The 22,294-nt window shown below is 36.0% G+C and overlaps 1 protein-coding gene across 3 annotated transcripts in view; it reads left to right on the plus strand.

Annotated features, from left to right (window-relative positions):
- Window positions 1-22,294, plus strand: part of LOC139975787 (DDB1- and CUL4-associated factor 17-like) — a 31,193-nt gene that overhangs the window by 4,231 nt on the left and 4,668 nt on the right. The window contains exons 1-14 of one of the 3 annotated variants that reach the window (XM_071983957.1): window positions 3,832-4,251; window positions 5,617-5,776; window positions 6,939-7,000; window positions 7,271-7,312; window positions 8,870-8,966; window positions 9,963-10,099; window positions 11,352-11,415; window positions 12,637-12,723; window positions 13,585-13,692; window positions 14,690-14,759; window positions 15,744-15,877; window positions 16,896-17,005; window positions 18,530-18,731; window positions 21,874-22,038. In XM_071983957.1, the coding sequence (XP_071840058.1) occupies window positions 5,657-5,776; window positions 6,939-7,000; window positions 7,271-7,312; window positions 8,870-8,966; window positions 9,963-10,099; window positions 11,352-11,415; window positions 12,637-12,723; window positions 13,585-13,692; window positions 14,690-14,759; window positions 15,744-15,877; window positions 16,896-17,005; window positions 18,530-18,731; window positions 21,874-22,038 (1,398 nt within the window). In that variant the 5' untranslated portion in view covers window positions 3,832-4,251; window positions 5,617-5,656. Of the gene's footprint in view, window positions 1-3,831; window positions 4,252-5,616; window positions 5,777-6,938; window positions 7,001-7,270; window positions 7,313-8,869; window positions 8,967-9,962; window positions 10,100-11,351; window positions 11,416-12,636; window positions 12,724-13,584; window positions 13,693-14,689; window positions 14,760-15,743; window positions 15,878-16,895; window positions 17,006-18,529; window positions 18,732-21,873; window positions 22,039-22,294 lie in introns of those variants that run through there. The other 2 variants (XM_071983958.1, XM_071983959.1) reach the window with 2 other exon arrangements.

Raw genomic sequence — 22,294 nt, forward strand, 5'->3', positions numbered from 1 at the left:
TCTATAAATATGTGACGTGTGAAACGAATAAAAGAACTCAAATTCAGTTCTATGAACGAATAATTAAAAGAAAAACACGGTTTTCATTGCGTTGCCAGTCTACAGAATTAGCATTAAACTTGCGCGCCAAATTAAGGTGTTGCTTTTGTTTTGTATCACCACACTGGTACACAGAGTAAAACTTCTAATAAAGAAAATATTTTTGAATCTAGTGGATAATGTTTGTGCATTAGTCATTTGTATTAGTCAAGCACTCTTTGGACCGGTAAGACACATTATGGGACTCTTCTACATTGTCATTAGAGTTCATGTTACTCATCGGTTTGGTGATCCAAAGCGTGCTGGTTTTGATTAGGGCCATAAGGTGTTTTTCAGGTCCCGTTACATTCATTTAAAAAAATGATGATGTAGTGGTCATTTAAATTGGTCCAGCACTCTTTGGACCGGTCAAGAAGCATTATGGTACCCTTCTACAATATCTTTAGAGTTCATATGACCCATTTGTTAGGTGGTCCAAGGCGTGCTGGTTTGATTAGGGCCTTAAGGTGTTTTTCAGGTCCCGTTACTTTCATTTAAAAAAATGATGATGTAGTGGTCATTTAAATTGGTCCAGCACTCTTTGGACCGGTCAAGAAGCATTATGGTACCCTTCTACAATATCTTTAGAGTTCATATGACCCATTTGTTAGGTGGTCCAAGGCGTGCTGGTTTGATTAGGGCCTTAAGGTGTTTTTCAGGTCCCGTTACTTTCATTTAATAAGCAATGATTTAGTGGTCATTTAAATTGGTCAAGCACTTTTGGGGACGGGGGATATGTCCCCGCAATATTTTAGGTGGGGGATATAGTATCTAATATCCCTCTCAATATTTGGTGGCATAGTTTTTTTTGTGGCTATAAATAGAAAATAATGCGTGAGATTATTTATCCAAATCATATTTGGCGGTGGCTAAAACATGCTCAAGAGGTAAGAGACTCTTCGTGGTCGTTTCTGTGACCTGTGACCGTATAGCAATTTGTCACTATACTGATTATTATCATAACGTCTGTTCATCTCTTGTGTATAGTGTCAGTACGTACAATCATATATGATCCACATCGATATGGGTTCACTGGATTTCCATTTGGCCTGTTTCCTACAAGATTTCTAACTGCAGGCGCGTAGCCAAGGGGGGCGGGGCGAAGGGGGCGACCGCCCCCCCCCCCTCGAGCATATTTTTTTTTTTATGATATCGCTAGTAAATTCAAAATAGAAAATGCTTAGATGCAACTTACAAGGCCTGGGAAGCGATCGGGGAGGCATTTTCGGCCAAAATTTTCTTTTACGCTTCGCGCCAACTTATGGTGGCGCTACGCTTAGATAGTTTGCCTACAAGCTTCAACCCTCCATTGGCAAATTCCTCCGGCTACGCACCTGTCCGGCCGTGTCACAATTTGTTACTTAGTATCACCAAAAAACGTCACAGATGTATATATATATATATATATATATATTTAGAAATGAATTAGCTAGATGGACCGCATCCGTAATGAAATTTGGTTTCGAATCCCGGTGGAGGCTGGAAGTTTTTTCACTGTTCTTGATTTTCCAACTCATTACGATTTTCATTTATATATATATATATATATATATATATATATATATATATATATATATATATATATATATATATATATATTATTAGAGAAAACCAGAGAAATAAGATATGACTCATAATTGACAAATAAGGAGTAAGTTTTAGAAAATAAAACTTACTCCTTATTTTTCAATTATGAGTCATATCTTATTTCTCTGGTTTTCTCTAATAATAGTTTCTTTTGGAGTAAACGTGGATTTTCGTTATATTATATTATATATATATATATATATATATATATATATATATATATATATATATATATATATATATATATATATATATATATACCAATTTCAATACTGAAAACTGTGTCGGTTTTCATGTTGGTTTACTGTGTAAAGGCCCATATATATATATATATATATATATATATATATATATATATATATATATATATATATATATATATATATATATATGGGCCTTTACACAGTAAAATAACATGAAAACCGACACAGTTTTCAGTATTGAAATTGGTATTTTCTTTGTTCTATTATAGGATGAGTGTTAGTTATTTGAAGCAGAGAGATAGCATAGAAAGTTTCAACATCCTACTTGAATTTTGAAATTTTGGTCCATTGGAATCCTATGGGAAAAATAACGGGCGCACATTGACATACACCAGAAATATAAAACGGTTGTAACACATTGACATACATCACATGGCAGGCAATTTTTCATAAAGTTTAAAACATATATAGTCTTGGACATTTTCCTATGATGGCATATAGTCATACCTGCCACACAACCAAACGAGAGCAATATATGTGATGCATAGCTCCCAACTCTTGAGAAGGCAAATGCTGGTCCATGCCACGAACGGACGCTTGCGCGGTTCAGCCGGTTTGGGTGTTAGAATGCGAGTCCAATCCGCGAAATGCGGGTCAGTTGGGAGCTCTGGTAATGCATATCAGGCTTAGTAGCGCATGAAATAGGTAACGGTCGAACAGTATGTCAAAAATGTTCGACCGTTATAAATGTACCACAAAAATTGCGAAACTCAAAAAGTATACAGTGCATGTAGTCCCTTTTGTGTATACAGATTCCTACCATGAAATAGTTGATAAAACCATGGAAGCTTCATTTGATGATGCACATGGGGGTATAGTGGTACGTTTGAAAAAGATAGACACACACATGAATGACATTTTTGTATGTCAAACTTCTTAAAATTTGCCACCTGTGCCCCATGTGCACCAAAAAATGATGTTTTCAGTGTTTATATAAACCAATACTGGCTAAGATTCTGAGTGCAGTAACATGGATCATATACATTTTAAATCTTATGAGTTATGCCATTTTTTAACCTAAATTTATAACGGTCGAACATTTTTGACATGTTCGCCCGTTAGGCCTATCTATTTCATGCTGTACTGAGCGTGATATATACATCATATATTACTCTAATTTGGTTGTGAGTTAGACATCATGGGAAAAGGTCAAAGACTATAAGTATGTTTCAAACTTTATGAAAAATTGTCAGCTGTGTGATGTATGTCAATGTTTTGCAACCGTTGTAATTTCTTGCCGTATGTCGATGTTCAACCGTTATTTTCCTATAGGATTCTAATGGACCATTTTTTTCAAAATTCAAGTAGGAAGTTGAAACTTTTTACTCTAGCTCTTTGCTTCAAATGAGTAATATTGAACATTACAGAAAATTGGAAATATCAATTTTAGGGGTGGAAAACCTCTATGTTATCATTTCGTGTTGGTTTACTGCAGTGGCGTAGGAAGGTACTTTTGAGTGGGCGGGGGGGGGCTGAAGACTGATGGCCGGCCTGGGGGAGGGGTCTAAGGGGAGGGAATTTTTTTGCATTTCCAGGTGGCCTCAGATGCAAATTGGTGCAATATAGCACACTTCACCCACTAACACCCACTCCATTTTGTAAACAATTTTGCATTTTCACCTGGCCTTAGATGCAATTTGGTGCTCCAAATGAGATTTTTTTCTCATTTGGAAATGAAAAAGGGGTTTTCTGACTTGCGAACGGGGGGCGGAATTATACTTCCGCCCCCATATTTTTCACTGGGGGGGGGGGGCTGGCGCCCCCAGCACCCCCGGTTCCTACGCCCTTGGTTTACTGTATATTATGTGCCCATATATATTTATATATTTGATAAATCTGAATCCTGGGATCAATCATGGGATGAATCCTGTGATGAATCCTGGGATGAATCCTGTGATGAATCCTGGGATAGCTTCAGGTTGATCAAGCAGTATCATTAAACTACTAAAACGACCATTCCATGTCCGAATTCTTGCTCGCCGCAGAGCCATGTTATTAACTTATTGTTCCCTGCATTGGTGTCATTAGTTTCACTTTAGTGAAAATCATAAGTGATTAATGGAAGAAACATTGATGTAAGGATTACACAACTTTCTGTTCACTATTTTCGTTACCATCTAACACCTCGAAGTGTTGTCGACTTCTACAGCGGTACATACACTTACTGCATGTATCCCTTTCGAGAAACATGTACAGAGAGTGCAGTGTGCTTTGTATTGATGTGTGCACAGGGTAGTACTGTCGGTGATATACCTTCGGAGTGGTGAATGGGCCCTTACTACATGTGTATTATGCAAAGCCTAATGTTTGAAGTCTACTCTTTGTAAGTGATTTCCAAGTTATGCTTTGCATTATACATTAGGAATAACTTCATGCATTTAGGGCATAGGTGTAGCCTACTATTAGTAATACTATACTGTATTTTATTAAATTTATGTTAGGCTAATCTAATTAGATAGGCCTAGATGTAGGTAGTATTATTTCGCTCACCAACCTAGCTTAAAGGCATTGAAGACTCGCCCCAAACTGCGACAGCAGCTGTATGTACTGACTTTACACTAGTGTCTAATTACCGATGGTAGCAAGCTGTGTGTGTATTTTCTGGGATCGATGGTGGTGTCTAACACTTCTGTTACACCTCATTCCAAACTAGGTCAGATTACCGGCATTAGACGTTTCTTTTTGCGCGAGTCTTCACACCCTTTAACCTAATGTGAAGTATCAATTCCCTTTGTAAGGGACTTGTGATACATGACATAATATCATCATGATCATACAGTTGTACAGTCTCAATGTATGGGGCCTGGGGTTGAGAGTAGGCAAGATCAAGGTGTTTTGTTTTTGTGCCTACTATAGGCTCTATCTTGCTTCTTGGATGACTTTTTAAAAAAAAGCAATTTATTCCTACATAGCTGAATTGAAGTGTCATTATCTGACATGATAATAACAATATAAATCAAATTCTAGATTCACTTAAAAGTGTATTGTACAGTAAGTGGTTTCCGATTCCTAATATGGAAATTTATGGACTATACTGTATCCTAACCTGTGACATTGCCTACAGGTCAATGAAATTTACCACACCTCTCAATCTCATAAGACAAAATATAAAGATAAATAAGTAATGAAACAAACTGCATTTCAAACCAAACATGATGTAGGACATACAATATTTGTTTGAACTTTCCCAAGCACTCACCCTCATTTCAGTCATGTAACTACTGCATTGAATTCTTACCATTCTTAATTATTTTTTTCTTTCTGCAAATATTCCTATCCATAACAAATTAAATGTCATGTAACTTTGACATAACATTATAAACAACAACTATGTATACATGACAAATACATGCCAAGTACTTTCACCAGAACTGTGTGACAAAAGGTCAAGAGAACTCAATGAATAAACTAGCTCACGATACTGTATAACACTCATAGTGCCCAGATTACCAAACAGCAATGTTTCCCTCTGCTGATGGAAAAAAAGTTGCATCGTACATCCAAGCAGTCATAAATGTTTTTGAGCAATTAATTACGAAGTTTCGTTAAACATCTCCAGAATGGGCAAAATGAATAGGGATTAGGGTGGAAGAGGGGGGGGGGGGGATGGGGAGGAAGGGATTGAGGCATGACAGGAGGATGTCTAGGAAAGAGAACTGTTCATATTTTTCTTGTTTCTCAATTCCAGGTGATGAATTGGCTTTACAGTGTAAACGGAGAATTTTGTGATGTCTTGCTTGGTTACCAGTGAGACTAACATTTTGAAAGACCTACGAAACCTGCAAGTGTCACCATGGGGAAACATACTGAGAAAGAAACAGCAGATTATGAAGAAAATGATATGCCAGGTAAAAAAATTACTCTTTAAAGAGACAAAAAGAGTAAAGGTTTTTTACTAGAATGTCTGGACATGAATAAAGAACTGTGAATGTACTGTATCAAAAGTGAGTATTTGTGTATATGAAGTATGAGTATATGAAGTTTGAGAGTTTTAACATAAATTTGTTTCTCATAAACTGATGAAAATAGTATTATATTGTGTACAAAAACCACTATGTTTCACTCGCATATTTTGTGTTACAATTTATCCATTTTGCATATTTGTGTGTGGACTTTGTTTTAGCGATAACAGATAAATTATCCCCTGCCATCATGTGTCTCGGCAACTACCTTTTGGGGACCATGAGCTACGACTCATAAATTGAGGGATATGACAAGGGGTTATCATTCTAAAGGTATACTTGGACTTCTCTCCAACCAATATCATGTCTTTAATAGTCCTATGTGATACTGTACCTGGGAATGATTTGGAGTTTTTTTTAACTTGATAACCATGTCTTTGTTGATCTATGCTATGACAGACTGGTAATTAAACTTAACTGTGTACTATTTCTATATATTCGTTTCATAAAGAATTTCAATTTCAATAGCATATACAGTATATACAGGTAAACAATTTGTCTATTTTTTTTATTTTTTATTAATTTATTAATTTTTTTTTTTTTTAAACTATATTCTTCACTTTTTAGATCTCTTACACGTCTTACGTTTTTTGGCATACCTTAACATTCTTGTTAAATTTTTATATTCTTACATATTTTTCAGATATCTTCAGATATTTTATAAAATTCTCTCTCATATTTATTACGGTTGAACGTTTTGATTTTCGATGTGTAATATTTTTATACATTGGTTGAATAAATTATTTGAATTTTTTATTTAAATTTAATATTTTTAGTTTGGGCAAATAGATCAAAAGTGGTGGTTTGTCAGCAAATTTTCACTAGAGCTCCAATATCTACAGCATATATCATTAATCATGAACGTACAAACCTTATGGTAATGTGTTATTTGATTCAAGTGAGGATGTGGGGATGGGTTATGTTTTTTTTTGGAGTGGATTGGGGAATGGGAGAGTGGCAGTGAGGTTCATGCATCCCTTTCCTGCACGCCCCTGATCAACATCACCACTACCCAATAAATCAATAACTTTACTCCTTTTATTGCCAGGAATCATCCAAGTTCAAACCAATTTGGGAGGAGAAATCACCAAAAGCTATCTTTTATGAGAGGTAAAATATCTTCAAAGATATGTAAACAGTATGTGCAGATGATGCACCTTAGAAACCTAACACACATGACAGGACCAACTGCTAGATCAATGGATAGCTCCATTGTCCCGGTTAACAGTGTAAATAAAAAGTGTATAAATAAATGTCTAAATTTCATTTTGTTTTACAAATGAATTCCTCAATAAAAGGCAAGAAAACTCTTTGTTTTTTGTAAGCTATTTCTGTTGTGTTTCGAGACTGTAATTCCTTCTTCATTTATTTTTCTTACAGTGATAGAATCTATACCAATGATTACAGAAAATGCTATTACAGGTTTGTGTTTTTCGATGTTTCTATGTTCATCCCGCGAAAGTGTCCATTAGCTATAGGTTGCATCCAAAAACCTGTGGTTTGTACTGAACAGCAGGTTTTTTCCAGTCGGTTAGCTGAGTGATCAGTCCCATCTTTTCGCACCTTAGTTCAGCTGCCTATTCGTCTGTTATGCAACTCATCACACAGCTAGTAGCCAAATCACTATCAGATCAAGGCAGACATGACAAGGTGTGAACAAATCAACTCTTCCAAACTCACCAATCTCAGTCTGTTTGCAGGAGAGATAAAGTTTCAGTAAGTTGAGGTCAAGAGAGCTGAAAATGCAACCTATGGTTAATGGACTAACTTGTCATGTTATGTTTACTACGCAGCTTTCATAAATCATTTCTCCTCCTGTTTATATGTCTCTTATTGGTAATTAGAGTATTAACACATTAATTTCTCATCATTTTAACAATTTCCAAATGTAACCCACTATATGTGAAATTCAGGAATTTCCGGATATTTTACCAACGGTACTCAGTGATTAACTTCCATTCTGAAAATTTAGAGACAAAATTTTAGTTCTTTGTTAAAGACATAAATTTCCATTAAACCTTAGTGTCAGTCTGTCAGGGATGCAGGCTTCCAAGATTATCTTGTGCATTAATATTATTATGCATGTGGGGGCCGGGGGGGGGGGGGGTTGGGTAGTGGGGTGGAAATGCATGACACATGTTCTATCAATTGCAAATTAGTGATACAAAATAAGGATTTTGGCAGAGGGGTGGTCATTAATTTCATTTCTGGGAATATTGCAGGAAAGATGTGGCAGTACTAAGACTATTTAAATCTTCTGTGGGACATTATAAAAAGTATACTACTGCTAATTTGTTCAAAGGATGTGATTGAATCCCCAAGAGGCTTTTTAAATAACTGACTTTTTATTCCTTTAATATCTAACACAACTATGAATTCTCTATGTTAATCTTCAAGTAGCATTTAAATTGATGTGGCCATTAATCTTCAAGAAGGTTCAGACAATACAAAGGTTTTAATTCACTGTACTTAGTAATGTTTTGCATTTGATGTGCAACTTGTTTGTATTTATATAGTACATGGTATTGTTTTTGTATATTGTATTGTATTTGCACTTGTACAGTACATTGTATTTGTATTTATATAGTACACTGTGTTGTATTTGTATTTATATAGTACATAACATTGTATTTCAATTTATATAGTACATTGGACATCGTATTTGGATTTATATAGTACATTTGTATTGCATATAGTACATTTGTATTGTATTTGTATTTATATAGTTCATTTGAGTTGTTCTTGTACTTATATAGTACATTGTATTGTATTTGCTATTACATTGTATTTATATAGTACATTTGTAACTTTCTTGTATTTGTGTTGTACTTGTACTTATATAGTACACTGTATTGTATTTGCATTTATATATTACATTGTATTTGTATTTATATAGTACTTTGTATTGTATTTGTATTTATATAGTACATTTGTATTGTTCTTGTATTTATAAAGTATATTTGTATTGTTCTTCTATAGCTTTGGTTGCTCTGGTACACCAGACCTGTTATACAAACTACCCAGCTGTCCAAAAAATGAAAAGATTGAAGATGCCTTGGTCTGCGAGTTCAATACTGTAAGTATGAATCCTGCGGTCCCTGTTTCTCTGATTTATTCTTCATATGAGATTACTATAAACCTCCATATGGAAATATTTGCTAAAGGACTTGTATTGAGGAATGAACACTGAAGGACACAGTCAAACTTGCCATTCATAGAAGAGTGTTAGTTGCTGAGAGTAACACAGCGACAGCACGAACCAGATAGGAAAGGCCCACAATTACAACTGAAATAACCAGCAGCAATCAAACACTTCTCAAACAGAGGCTTGAGACAAAAAAGGACACAAATAAGGGCTGGAAGTATTTTCGGCATCTTGGTTTAATCTTGCAGATGTATTGAGAATATCTTTAAGGTGAAGACAAGGAAACTGATCAAGCGTGAGCAGGATACGTTTATACTCTCTACTTATCAAATTGTCATGATTCTGTGTGTGTAGGTGAGAGAGATTTAATGAGATGGTAAAGGAGGAAAATGAAACTCTGAAGTTGATGACAGTCTAAGACATCTTGTTCCTCTAAGTTGTGTTTTGGTATAATGAGAACAACATATCCATATTTCTAAAATCCAATATGTGAGCTTAGAAGAAATAATCTTTTTTACCCCAATGGTATGACACTTCACAGATTATGGAAGGCTGTATACATGTAACAAGTTGAACATGGGGGTGGGGGGGGTTGGGTAAGGGGTGGGGAGATGTTTTCACTCAGAACAGACCATGGTAACCAAAAGAGGAATTAAAGAATATGATGACCTTGTTCGATCTCTTTAAGGGAACCCTGCAGAGAGAATAACAGATAGTTTGGTGGTACTTGGTGTTGCAAATGTGGTGTTGGTGTTGCAACTCATGATGTTTGGGATTTTTTTTTTTTTCAGTGTAGAGGCCTCTTGTTGAGTAGACTGGTACTCAATGAAATCTGAAGGTATTTTTGTATATAAAGAAATGAATCGTTCTTGTTATTTTAGTAGCCAAGCGGAACATTTTGTCAATATTAATTTCTTCCTTCCACAGGATAAAGTCTCATGTGTGACAGAAGATTACAGGTCACATCTGATAACCCTGTCACGTGACAACTACATTTCTCTGAGTGATCTCGACTCTGGAAGGCCGATGAAAAAAGTCTTTCTTTCTAATAAATTTAAATTCAGGTAACTTTCTAACGATTAATACTTGCCCAGATAGGATCACTTTTTGGTGTGCAGCTCAATATTATCTATATTCTAATGGTGGGTTGATCCAATTTGGGTTCGTGTTTGGAGGCAAATGCTGTTCTTAATCAGTCCAGAGATTCAAATTATGTACAACAGAAAGATTGTTTTATCATTAAAGGAATGAGGAAGTTTGGAATAATTAAAAAAATAAAATGAAATGAAATGAATCATTTGATTTGTAACTTGTTCTGTTGTTGAAAGGAAATGCATGTGATATATTTTATATGGGTGCATTAAAGCATATTATATGATGTCATAAACCAACAAGTTAGTTTGTTGGGGGGTGGTGAGGGGGAATGGCTCCAGTGTGGGTTGTCGCCAAAATGTGTGCACATGTGCTTGTTGGGCAGTTTGCTGAAGAATGAGTTCACATATAATGTTTAATATAATTCCAAAGTAATCCTTATTTTGTCACACTATGGTCAAGGAATTACTGAAACTGTGTTTTGTTTTGGTGTCTGTTAAAATCAACGGCCAAACTCATGACTGCAAAATTATTGATTCCTTTTTTTTTTGGATCGTCTTCTTTGTGTGTGTGTTCAGGATACATTGTCTGAATGTTCTCTCTAAGGAAGATCTTTTTTCAAGTCAGTCAGTCAGTCAGTCAGTCAGTCAGTCAGTCAGTCAGTCAGTCAGTCAGTCAGTCAGTCAGTCAGTCAGTCAGTCAGTCAGTCAGTCAGTCAGTCAGTCAGTCAGTCAGTCAGTCAGTCAGTCAGTCAGTCAGTCAGTCAACTTTATTGAATCCCAGAAGGAAATTACATATCTGCGGTGAGCAATACAATGAATGATACAAAATACAAAGAACATTGATACAATGAATGATACAAAATACAAAAAAAAACATTGATAATATACAACAGTTAAATGCAGTCTAAGCAAAATATACACTTATTAGCTCCAACAGCGCAACTAAGTGGAACGGCCACCCCCCCCCCACCTCGTGAAGTTCTTGTTGTGAATACTAATGGCAGTGCCTATAAACAAAGAACGATGTCTATTTGTGTGTGACGTCATCGGACTCAATAATTTGTCAGTTGTACAGCATTCAGATGGAGATCAAGAGAGGTTTATTTTTGAAACGGTTCTTTCAGCTCATATTTATATATATATATCTACATGTGTATATATGCTTATTTTTTAAATACGTACATAAGGAGTTGTAAGCCTTTTCTCTTTTACCTTTTTGTAGACAACTTTCCTGGAACACTGCCGGGGAAAGTTTTTATGTGAAGGCAAACAACCAATCGCTCTTGGTAAGAAACATTGTTATTCCTTTATATTTTATTTACAGTCAGGGTAACTGCAGTAGTTATCATAGCATAATCCACTATACTCTCCATAAAACTGCAGTTGGTGTTAAATTTGGTGGCAAACTGGTCGTACCGTCGGCGTTTGCAATGATGGTAGGCGGACAAAGCAGCGAAATCAAAGTAGGGATAAGAAAAAAGGAACCAAATCTATGTTCTCTCTTGTTAAAGATATGATTAACCAGCTTAACCTGGTTAACAGATTAATTCCTTAATCGTAACCAACTAACCAATGAATTCTTTGGACAGTTGACTTGTTTTCCAGGCACGTAGCCAAGAGGAGGGGGGGGCGAAGGGGGCAGCCACCCCCCCTTGAGCATATTTTTTTGTATGTTTTTATGATATCGCTAGTAATTTCAAAGAGAAAATGCTAAGATGCAACTTACAAGGCCTGGGAAGTGCCATTTCAAGTCATCTGGGAGGCATTTTTAGCCAACCCCTCCCTTGGCAAATACCTCGCTACGTGCCTGTTGTTATCTGAAACATCATTCCCCCCACACCCCTGGGCCCCTTTTGAATATTTTTGTCTGTGGTTGCCAATAGTTGGAACCGAATTCTTTCACTTGTAAAGTATAGAAAAGTTCCCCGAAAACAAATGCACCATATTTGGGCAGGAAGGATGAAAAATGTGGTAAGATGTTCAGAATGATTGGATCCTCACAATTTAATCACTCAGATATTTTTCTTTTGTTCTATTAGTTATTAATCAAACATTGTCATACAGAGCAAAATTGCCATTGTTTTGTGCCTTCTTCATCATTATTTGATTTACAATTTGGGAATGAAGAAGCTGATAATATGCTATATTATTTTCAAACTGCACCGCATTTGATATCGTTAGGGTATAAGAAAATTATTAAATTTCAATAACAATTCTGCTTTGGGGACAAATGTAAAAGTGTTACTACTAACACAATGTATACAAGCACTCTAATAATCAGTTTCATCACATTTACAATTTCTCGTAATTTGCTTTTTAATGTTTCCAATTGCCATTTTTTTTGTGTTCATTTTGTATTTATTAATTCCACATTAAACAAAAATGAAAGCTATTTCAAGCATTAAAAGTCTTTCCAGGAATTGTGCTGTTGTGAAGGCAAATATTACCATCATTTTGTTATTTTCACAATCTTTTTTTCCATTCTCATTTTCTCTCTTTTTCAACAGAGCAATATTTCGGTACCAGTTGCTACCTTCATTGTGTTCGAAGTCTTTCCATTGAGGTTACATTCCCATATCGCTCTAACAAAGCAGGTAATACTATTAATTAATATTAAATCTGATGGCTTTTTGGCAACCTTCAACTTCTTGCTCGAAAGTCATCAGTCTCATTGGTAAAAATTTTGGAAAGTACTTTCGTGGGAATTCAAGCCCTCACAAATTATTCTCAAACATTGAAGGGTTTAAAATCAGAGACTCAGAGAAGGAAAATGGGTCAAGGGTGGCAGCAAATGATCTCATTTTATATGATTCAGTCTCCTTTTATTCACTCTTTAACATATTAAAGGGTGTGAAGACTCGTGCACAAAGAAATGTCTCATGCTGGTAATCTGACCTACAGTAGTTTCTAATGAGGTGTAACAGAAGTGTTAGACACCACCATCGATCCCAGAAAATACACACACAGCTTGCTACCCTCGGTAATTAGACACAGTCAGATACAGTCGATACATACATTTACAGTCAATACCCACAGCACAGCGATGGACATCTCAGGTCTAGATTAAAGATAACAAGGTACCAAGTTTCATTACTGTCTGCATTTTGTAGCGACAAGAAGAAAACTTCACTTGCAAGCAATCATAAGTTAACTTTTTCAGAGCATGGCACACGGTTTGGGGCGAGTCTTCAATGCCTTTAAGGGGGTGGGGGGGTGGGGGTGATCAATGACCCTCGTTTCTGTTAAGATTGAAGACGATTGAAGAAGATTGAAGACATCATTCTCAGTCTTGTCAGTCTGTATGGAGAAACGAATAACAACATTTGAGCATTATATTAATATTTTAAAAATCAACCTACTAGAAATCAAACATTAACCGCAAATTTAAGTTCAGTTAAAGATTTTCATCGGCAACAGTATTTGTTTGTGTTTTAATTATTCACTTTGCATTACAGGTCTTTAAGAAGTCGATATCTGATGCTTCCATCTTCCAGGGGCTTTTAATTTTGATGCATTCTGGGAATCTTGTCCGACTATTTAGCTATGACAGACTTGTTGAGGAGGTAAGACCCCCCCCCCCTTCCATGTGAGACTCTTCAGTTATGACAGTCATGTTCAAGTTATTAGACTGACTGAATGAATCTTGTCAGACTCGGTGAGGGCATCAAATTTCCTTAATTATAATAGCCAGAGTAACAAAGACTGTTCCACACTGATAGTTTAAACCCCATCTCAGTATCTTGTCCTACACTCAAGATAAGGTTGATTGGATGGAACCTATTTTGACAGGCTAAACTCTTGATTCTTCCCTGGAATGGATCACATTAGGTGGTCGGTGACTTCATAATGACAAAGGCTCTTCAAAAACTTGACTTTTTCTATAATAATAATAATAATAAGACTTATAATGCGCACACACCACTCAAAGAATGTTCATGGCGATATTGACAATTAGAAATGATACAAATAATACAAAACAATGGCAGAAGAAAAACTTAATGGTACAAGATTATATAAAAGCTTTTGTCATTAAGTGGGATTTTATGCTCTTCTTAAAGTTAGAGAGAGTAGATGTTTTTCTGATTTTTAAGGGAAGTTGGTTCCATAAGCATGGGGCAGAAACAATAAATGACCTATCCCCCAAAGAATGTTTGGACTTAATTTCAGATAATAAAAATTGAGAGCTGGATCTTAGATTACGAGTTGCTGGTTTATCTTTGAAACCTGATAAATTTGTATTTTTTTTTATTCAGAGGTGTAGCTTTTCTGTATTACCAATTTTCATTTAAAAAAATTACACAAATATTAATTTTTCTCTTTGAGTAAGTGAGTTGCATATTTCAAATTCCCCCAAAAAATATCAATTTAAAATTTAAACTTCAACTTAGATGCATATAATGACATAATTCACTTCAACCATTCCTGGTGCAATGATGGGTGACTTAATTAATAGATGTTGTGTAAGGGTATCTGCTTCTTTTTCCTTTATTGGTTGACTATAGCACCATCAGATTGTATTAAAACCAAGCTTTACATTAACTTTGCTCTGATTATTTACAGTACACAAACGTAGCTGTCTCTCTTGACAATTTTAGTGCAGATGGCATTCCTATTACTGTCGGGTTAAAAGGTGAGTATATGCACATATATAGTGGAATTGATTGTCCCTTTCCTTCCCTCCCCCCAAACCCACTTGACCCACCTCCCTCTCCATTCTACCCCTCTCCATCCTCATTCTGTTGCTCTCCCTTCCCATTCCTTCTGATAAGTATAAAGCAGGGGTGGGCAACCTTTTTGAATGAATGGGCCAGATATAAGGAGTGAAAAATTGACTGGGCCGCACCTAAGCAACGACCTGCTGTTGATTTCAAACCTTTGATTCCGAGGACTTTCAAGCAATAGGTGTGTGTACTTAATCTGTATGCACAAAACAATAATGTCAATACAGTACAGTTGATAATTAATGGGGATAATAGGCCTACCTGACAGCATCATAAGTGCCGATAAATTCTAAGCAGCTAGCTCGTATTTTGTGATGATGTAAAATAGATTGATTTTTTTCTTTTTCTTGAGACATCTCATGGGCCGCAACCAAATCACTGGCAGGCCACATGTGGCCCGCGGGCCGTAGGTTGCCCCCCATGGTAGAAACTGAGGTTCATATGCTTGGTACTGATAAAGGTGGTACATAACCAAAAACCTTCCCAAACACTCTTTGATTCTGCATTATGGGTCCTCATGCAAAATTGTTCAAAGGTAGACACAACAGTAAAGCATATTGTATTGCTGAGGTTGTAAGCTTTCCAATAAAGATAACAGCTGTTAATCTTAGGCCCTGGACATGGACAGTTTGCTGTTCATATGATGTAAATGAATGGTAGCAACATTAAAAACTTTTAAGTGCTGATGACTTCATAATATTGTTTTATATTTTTGGTCACTTTGTTGATGACAATGACTTAATCATAATTTGTCAGTTTAATCAATGCTTACCAGAGAATAATTTATTTATCCTTGTGTTAATTCACTGAAAATATTCCCTCATTTGGATTGACAGTTCAGAGATAACGTCAGAAAATCATTGTCAAAATCTAACAGTCTTTCCACTTCACAGATTTGCCACCGGTCCTGTTTGAGGTGAAATGTAACGAGCACAACTTGTGGTTAGGGGGAGTCCCCTTGCATTACCTGTACCAACCAAACCACCAAGATGTTTATAAAGTATGTCAACTGAAGACCAACCAAGTGGTGAGTGATAACTAAGGAATTATCTGTCCTCAGATACATATTTTTCCACTCATTATAATACTTTTGAATGTTTTCACTTTCACCCTCTTCACCCATTTTACGGCATGGTCACGTTTTGCCAGTTCTATGACATGTCACATATTTTGCTCATTTTATGACATAGTCACATTTTTTGCCCATTGTCAGTCACATAATGGTGGTCATTACATGACAGAGTCACATTGTCATATGAAGGTTCATGCCCCCTCCTCCCTTCATAAAGAAGTCGGGAAATTTGCCCTGGCCCCTCACCTTTGAAATCGTGTGCATGTCACTGGTAATAGAAATGTTGCAGTTGGGTCGAACTGGAGTAAAGGGGCTGTAACTCATTGTAAAAGTGATGTCTTACCTTGTCTTTTCAATGTCTAGCTTTATGTTGTTGTACAATAATTGATGTCATAGAGTAGATATTGGCTCACAAATATTCCAGACTGTTTGCAATATATTGGTGTACAAACAAAGTGGAAATCCTCCATTCTTGATGTTACAGTAGTTTGTTTCATTCTTAAAGGGTGTGAAGACTCGCGCAAAAAGAAATGTCTAATTCCGGTAATCTGACCTAGTTTCAAATGAGGTGTAACAGAAGTGTTAGACACCACCATCGATCCCAGAAAATACACACACACAGCTTGCTACCATCGGTCATTAGACACTAGTGTACAGTCAGTACATACAGCTGCGGTCAATACCCACATCACAGTGTACAAACAATAGCGATGGACACCTCAGGTACAGCTAAAGATAACAAGGTATCACATATCATTACTGTACTGTCTGCATTTTGCAGCGACACGAACAAAACGTCACTTGCAAGCAACGGAAAGTTAACTTGTTTTTCAGATGGTCGCACGCGGTTTGGGGCGAGTCTTCAATGACTTTAAAGTTACAAGTCCATTTTAATGCGGGGCATTGTTAGCCTTTCTTAGTTGAAAAGTGAATGTTGTAGAATCTAGATGAGTTTTATCTCTTCTCTTACAAGGTTGAGAAGGGCTCAATACCAGTCTCTCTGGATGCTTATGAGACGGATAATCTATTCTTCTTGAGCGATGACTCGAACAGACTTGTACATGTCACAGTCCACTATGCACAGTAAGTATCTCTGCACACATTGTGTACAGATATTATTTACTTCGCTCCTCGCTTACCTGTCTCCTCACAACCTTAGCACCTCATTCTACCGTGTCTAGTATGCACACAACTTGTACAGATATTGTCCACTGTAGTAGGTTCGCATTGGAATATCACTTGCAGTCCCAAGCATTCTTGCAATATGTTAAAAGGAAGATTATTGCAGTTGGAACATTTGCAAAATGAGGTCAAACAACAGCTGGCCACACAAATATTAATAATATAATAATAATAGTCTTAAATTCTGTGTCAGACATTCAGGGAATTTATTGGTATTTGATTCACAGCCTGTCTGCCAAGGTGTATGTGAGAAATTCTTCTTCCAAACCAAACCCATTCGAAATGGCTACTGAGATATTTGCTATTGATTCCTATCATGGGACTCTGCAAGTAGACAATTTAGGGATTTGAAGAATTAAATTTGTTATAATCAGACAATATTTACACATGCAAGTGACAAGTTTTCTGTTGCGTATTTTTTGTTTCATATTATTATGTTTCTTATTCAGATTCAATAGTGCTTTTAATGTGTGCTGTTAATTAGTCTTATTACTCTTGTCCATTGTTACTACAAATCCACTTAAAGAGTACAAGGAGTAAGTTTGTACACCACAGAAATAGCAAACTATATGCTACAAACAGTGAATACTTAATTATGTACCTTTTATATTGCCACCCCGTGACCCTGCCCGCACCCACTACCCCACCCACTACCCCACAATACTAGTATAAAACAGCAATACTACTGTGGTTTACTATTCTGGTGGTTCCATATTATCTCATGGTACAAGTTAACATTTTACGGCTGTGTTTTACTCCATTTGCCCCCACACTTTACTATACAACAGCTTATATATATATAAATATATATACAGTGTTTTTTGTTCTTGGGTTGTGTGCAGGGATGTGCCCAGAATTTCATGAGTACCGGGTATACTGATTGCCGTCCTAGGGGAGGGGTCTAAGGGGATGTTATTCAAGTTTTGAAGGTGCTCAGATGCCAAATGCTGGCACTTGTGTAGCTCTTTAAGCACATACACTAGTTTTGCTAACAATTTACATTTTTTTATTTTTTTTTACTGAAATATATTACGTACCTGGTAAAAGTTATTTGATTGTTTCAAAGAGATTTTACAAGGGACAGATTGATACCCGTAAGTAATGTTTCTTGCAATCGTAACTGATGCATTATTAGTCTGTATGATTTTGGCATATAGGCTAGGCCCAATTTATGTTGAATATATTGTTAGGAATGTTGGGATTTTAGATGAAAATAGTGCTGGGTGGGATTCACAATTTTTAAGACAGTACTGGGCGGTAATTTTTAGTGCTGGGCGGGGCCGCCCAGCATGTGCCCATCCCTGTTTGTGTGTATGTGCTTGTTTCTGTTGTTTTGTTTTTAAGCTGTTTTACTGTCTGTTGCCTGCTGTTCACAATATCTGTTGGATTATACAAGCTCTCTGTTTGTATGCTGTTTTCCTTCAGAATTCTTAAGATTAATATTATGGACAACGGAGCAAGCCGAATAGATGAACTCTTTTCGGTTTTCCCTCACGAGGCTGAAGAAAATGCAACGGAGAACAACTGGTCAAATGAAATGGAAGGCGTAAGGACCTGGGTGATGAGTTCATTCGGAAGAATAATAAAGAGAAGAGTCAGTCAAGACGTGGTAGGAGCCGTCTCAAGTGTGAGTATTATGTAATAATGTATAACACTAACAGTGTTCTAAAACAGAACAGCCTACATTAGTGGTAATATCATCCCTTATGAAGTATGAGTCTAGACTTGATACAGCCTCATGTGTGAGTATTATGTAGTCATGTGTAACACTAACAATGTTCTAAAACAGAACAGCCTACATTAGTGGTAATATCATCCTGTATGAAGTGTGAGTCAAGACTTGATACAGCTTCATGTTTGAGTATTATGTAATAATATATAACACTAACAGTTTTCTAAAACAGAACAGCCTACATTAGTGGTAATATCATCCCTTATGAAGTATGAGTCTAGACTTGATACAGCTTCATGTTTGAGTATTATGTAATCATGTGTAACACTAACAATGTTCTAAAACAGAACAGCCTACTGTACATTAGTGGTAATATCATCCCTTATGAAGTATGAGTCTAGACTTGATACAGCTTCATGTTTGAGTATTATGTAATCATGTGTAACACTAACAATGTTCTAAAACAGAACAGCCTACATTAGTGGTAATATCATCCCTTATGAAGTATGAGTCTAGACTTGATACAGCCTCATGTGTGAGTATTATGTAATCATGTGTAACACTAACAATGTTCTAAAACAGAACAGCCTACTGTACATTAGTGGTAATATCATCCCTTATGAAGTATGAGTGTAGACTTGATACAGCTTCATGTTTGAGTATTATGTAATCATGTGTAACACTAACAATGTTCTAAAACAGAACAGCCTACATAAGTGGTAATATCATCCCTTATGAAGTATGAGTCTAGACTTGATACAGCCTCATGTGTGAGTATTATGTAATCATGTGTAACACTAACAATGTTCTAAAACAGAACAGCCTACATTAGTGGTAATATCATCCCTTATGAAGTATGAGTCTAGACTTGATACAGCCTCATGTGTGAGTATTATGTAATTATGTGTAACACTAACAATGTTCTAAAACAGAACAGCCTACATTAGTGGTAATATCATCCCTTATGAAGTATGAGTCTAGACTTGATACAGCCTCATGTGTGAGTATTATGTAATCATGTGTAACACTAACAATGTTCTAAAACAGAACAGCCTACATTAGTGGTAATATCATCCCTTATGAAGTATGAGTCTAGACTTGATACAGCCTCATGTGTGAGTATTATGTAATCATGTGTAACACTAACAATGTTCTAAAACAGAACAGCCTACATTAGTGGTAATATCATCCCTTATGAAGTATGAGTCTAGACTTGATACAGCTTCATGTTTGAGTATTATGTAATCATGTGTAACACTAACAATGTTCTAAAACAGAACAGCCTACTGTACATTAGTGGTAATATCATCCCTTATGAAGTATGAGTCTAGACTTGATACAGCTTCATGTTTGAGTATTATGTAATCATGTGTAACACTAACAATGTTCTAAAACAGAACAGCCTACTGTACATTAGTGGTAATATCATCCCTTATGAAGTATGAGTCTAGACTTGATACAGCCTCATGTGTGAGTATTATGTAATCATGTGTAACACTAACAATGTTCTAAAACAGAACAGCCTACATTAGTGGTAATATCATCCCTTATGAAGTATGAGTGTAGACTTGATACAGCTTCATGTTTGAGTATTATGTAATCATGTGTAACACTAACAATGTTCTAAAACAGAACAGCCTACATAAGTGGTAATATCATCCCTTATGAAGTATGAGTCTAGACTTGATACAGCCTCATGTGTGAGTATTATGTAATCATGTGTAACACTAACAATGTTCTAAAACAGAACAGCCTACATTAGTGGTAATATCATCCCTTATGAAGTATGAGTCTAGACTTGATACAGCCTCATGTGTGAGTATTATGTAATTATGTGTAACACTAACAATGTTCTAAAACAGAACAGCCTACTGTACATTAGTGGTAATATCATCCCTTATGAAGTATGAGTCTAGACTTGATACAGCCTCATGTGTGAGTATTATGTAATCATGTGTAACACTAACAATGTTCTAAAACAGAACAGCCTACATTAGTGGTAATATCATCCCTTATGAAGTATGAGTCTAGACTTGATACAGCTTCATGTTTGAGTATTATGTAATCATGTGTAACACTAACAATGTTCTAAAACAGAACAGCCTACTGTACATTAGTGGTAATATCATCCCTTATGAAGTATGAGTCTAGACTTGATACAGCTTCATGTTTGAGTATTATGTAATCATGTGTAACACTAACAATGTTCTAAAACAGAACAACCTACATTAGTGGTAATATCATCCCTTATGAAGTATGAGTCTAGACTTGATACAGCTTCATGTTTGAGTATTATGTAATCATGTGTAACACTAACAATGTTCTAAAACAGAACAGCCTACATTAGTGGTAATATCATCCCTTATGAAGTATGAGTCTAGACTTGATACAGCCTCATGTGTGAGTATTATGTAATCATGTGTAACACTAACAATGTTCTAAAACAGAACAGCCTACATTAGTGGTAATATCATCCCTTATGAAGTATGAGTCTAGACTTGATACAGCTCCATGTTTGAGTATTATGTAATCATGTGTAACACTAACAGTGTTCTAAAATGAACACCCTACATCAGTGGCAGTATCATCTGTTAGTGTGTAATAGTGTGTGGTAAACTTAATGTTAGGTTTTCTCATTGTAGATTGTGTAACAAATTGTCCAGTTCAACAATTATGATCTTTTCGATAATGGCCACACTAACATAACAGAAATAAACTGTATCAATTCTATAAAATTATCTTCAATGAGTATGTCCTTTATGAGGTCATTTCTTTACCAGACTGTGTAAAAAGAGTCGTTGAGCTTTAAGATTCAGTTGAATCTTTTCTTTGTGCCACTTGGAAGTTCACAAGTACCGGTGTCATCCTTAGCTGTGTAATTGGTATCTTAGCTCAGAGTTACTAGAACCCTAAGTTTATGTGATTGGTTTTATCGTACACAGAGAATGCTGTGTTAGCAAATCCAATCTTTCAAGTTTCTACCACGATCTCATAAGCATCTTGTACAGAGAGCAATAGCTATCGAAAGTTGAATGGAATACCACATTAGTTTACTCGATGTTTCATTTTGATGGTCTCTTTTCCACTTCCACTTCAGAGAATATTCTCCCTGCAGTACGATAATGACCTCAATCTAATGGTTGCCACATCTCTGGTAGCAGAACAACATAAAACAGGTACAATTGATGCTTTTGTCTGTTTCCATGATGACGATACTGGGCGTAAACTCAAGACAGTGGAACTGGAAGAAGATTGGGATGATGTAAGCTGACCATCAACTTTTAATCTTTTCCAATTTACAGGCATTCGCAGACCAAGCAATGCATATCAATAGAAGAAACTCACACCTGTAGCAAACATAGACATGTCTAACATAATTACACTGCAAAGTTTAGAATTGCAAAACTACTATAGTGTTCGTAAATATCAATATCTGTAATGAGTTTTCAGAAAGGCAATATCAAAAGGAAAAGCTGCAGCAGGTGTAAAATCCCCTGCAGCAAGGCTGCATCAATATA

Source organism: Apostichopus japonicus, chromosome 11 (assembly GCF_037975245.1).
Source record: "Apostichopus japonicus isolate 1M-3 chromosome 11, ASM3797524v1, whole genome shotgun sequence".
Taxonomy (NCBI): domain Eukaryota; kingdom Metazoa; phylum Echinodermata; class Holothuroidea; order Aspidochirotida; family Stichopodidae; genus Apostichopus; species Apostichopus japonicus.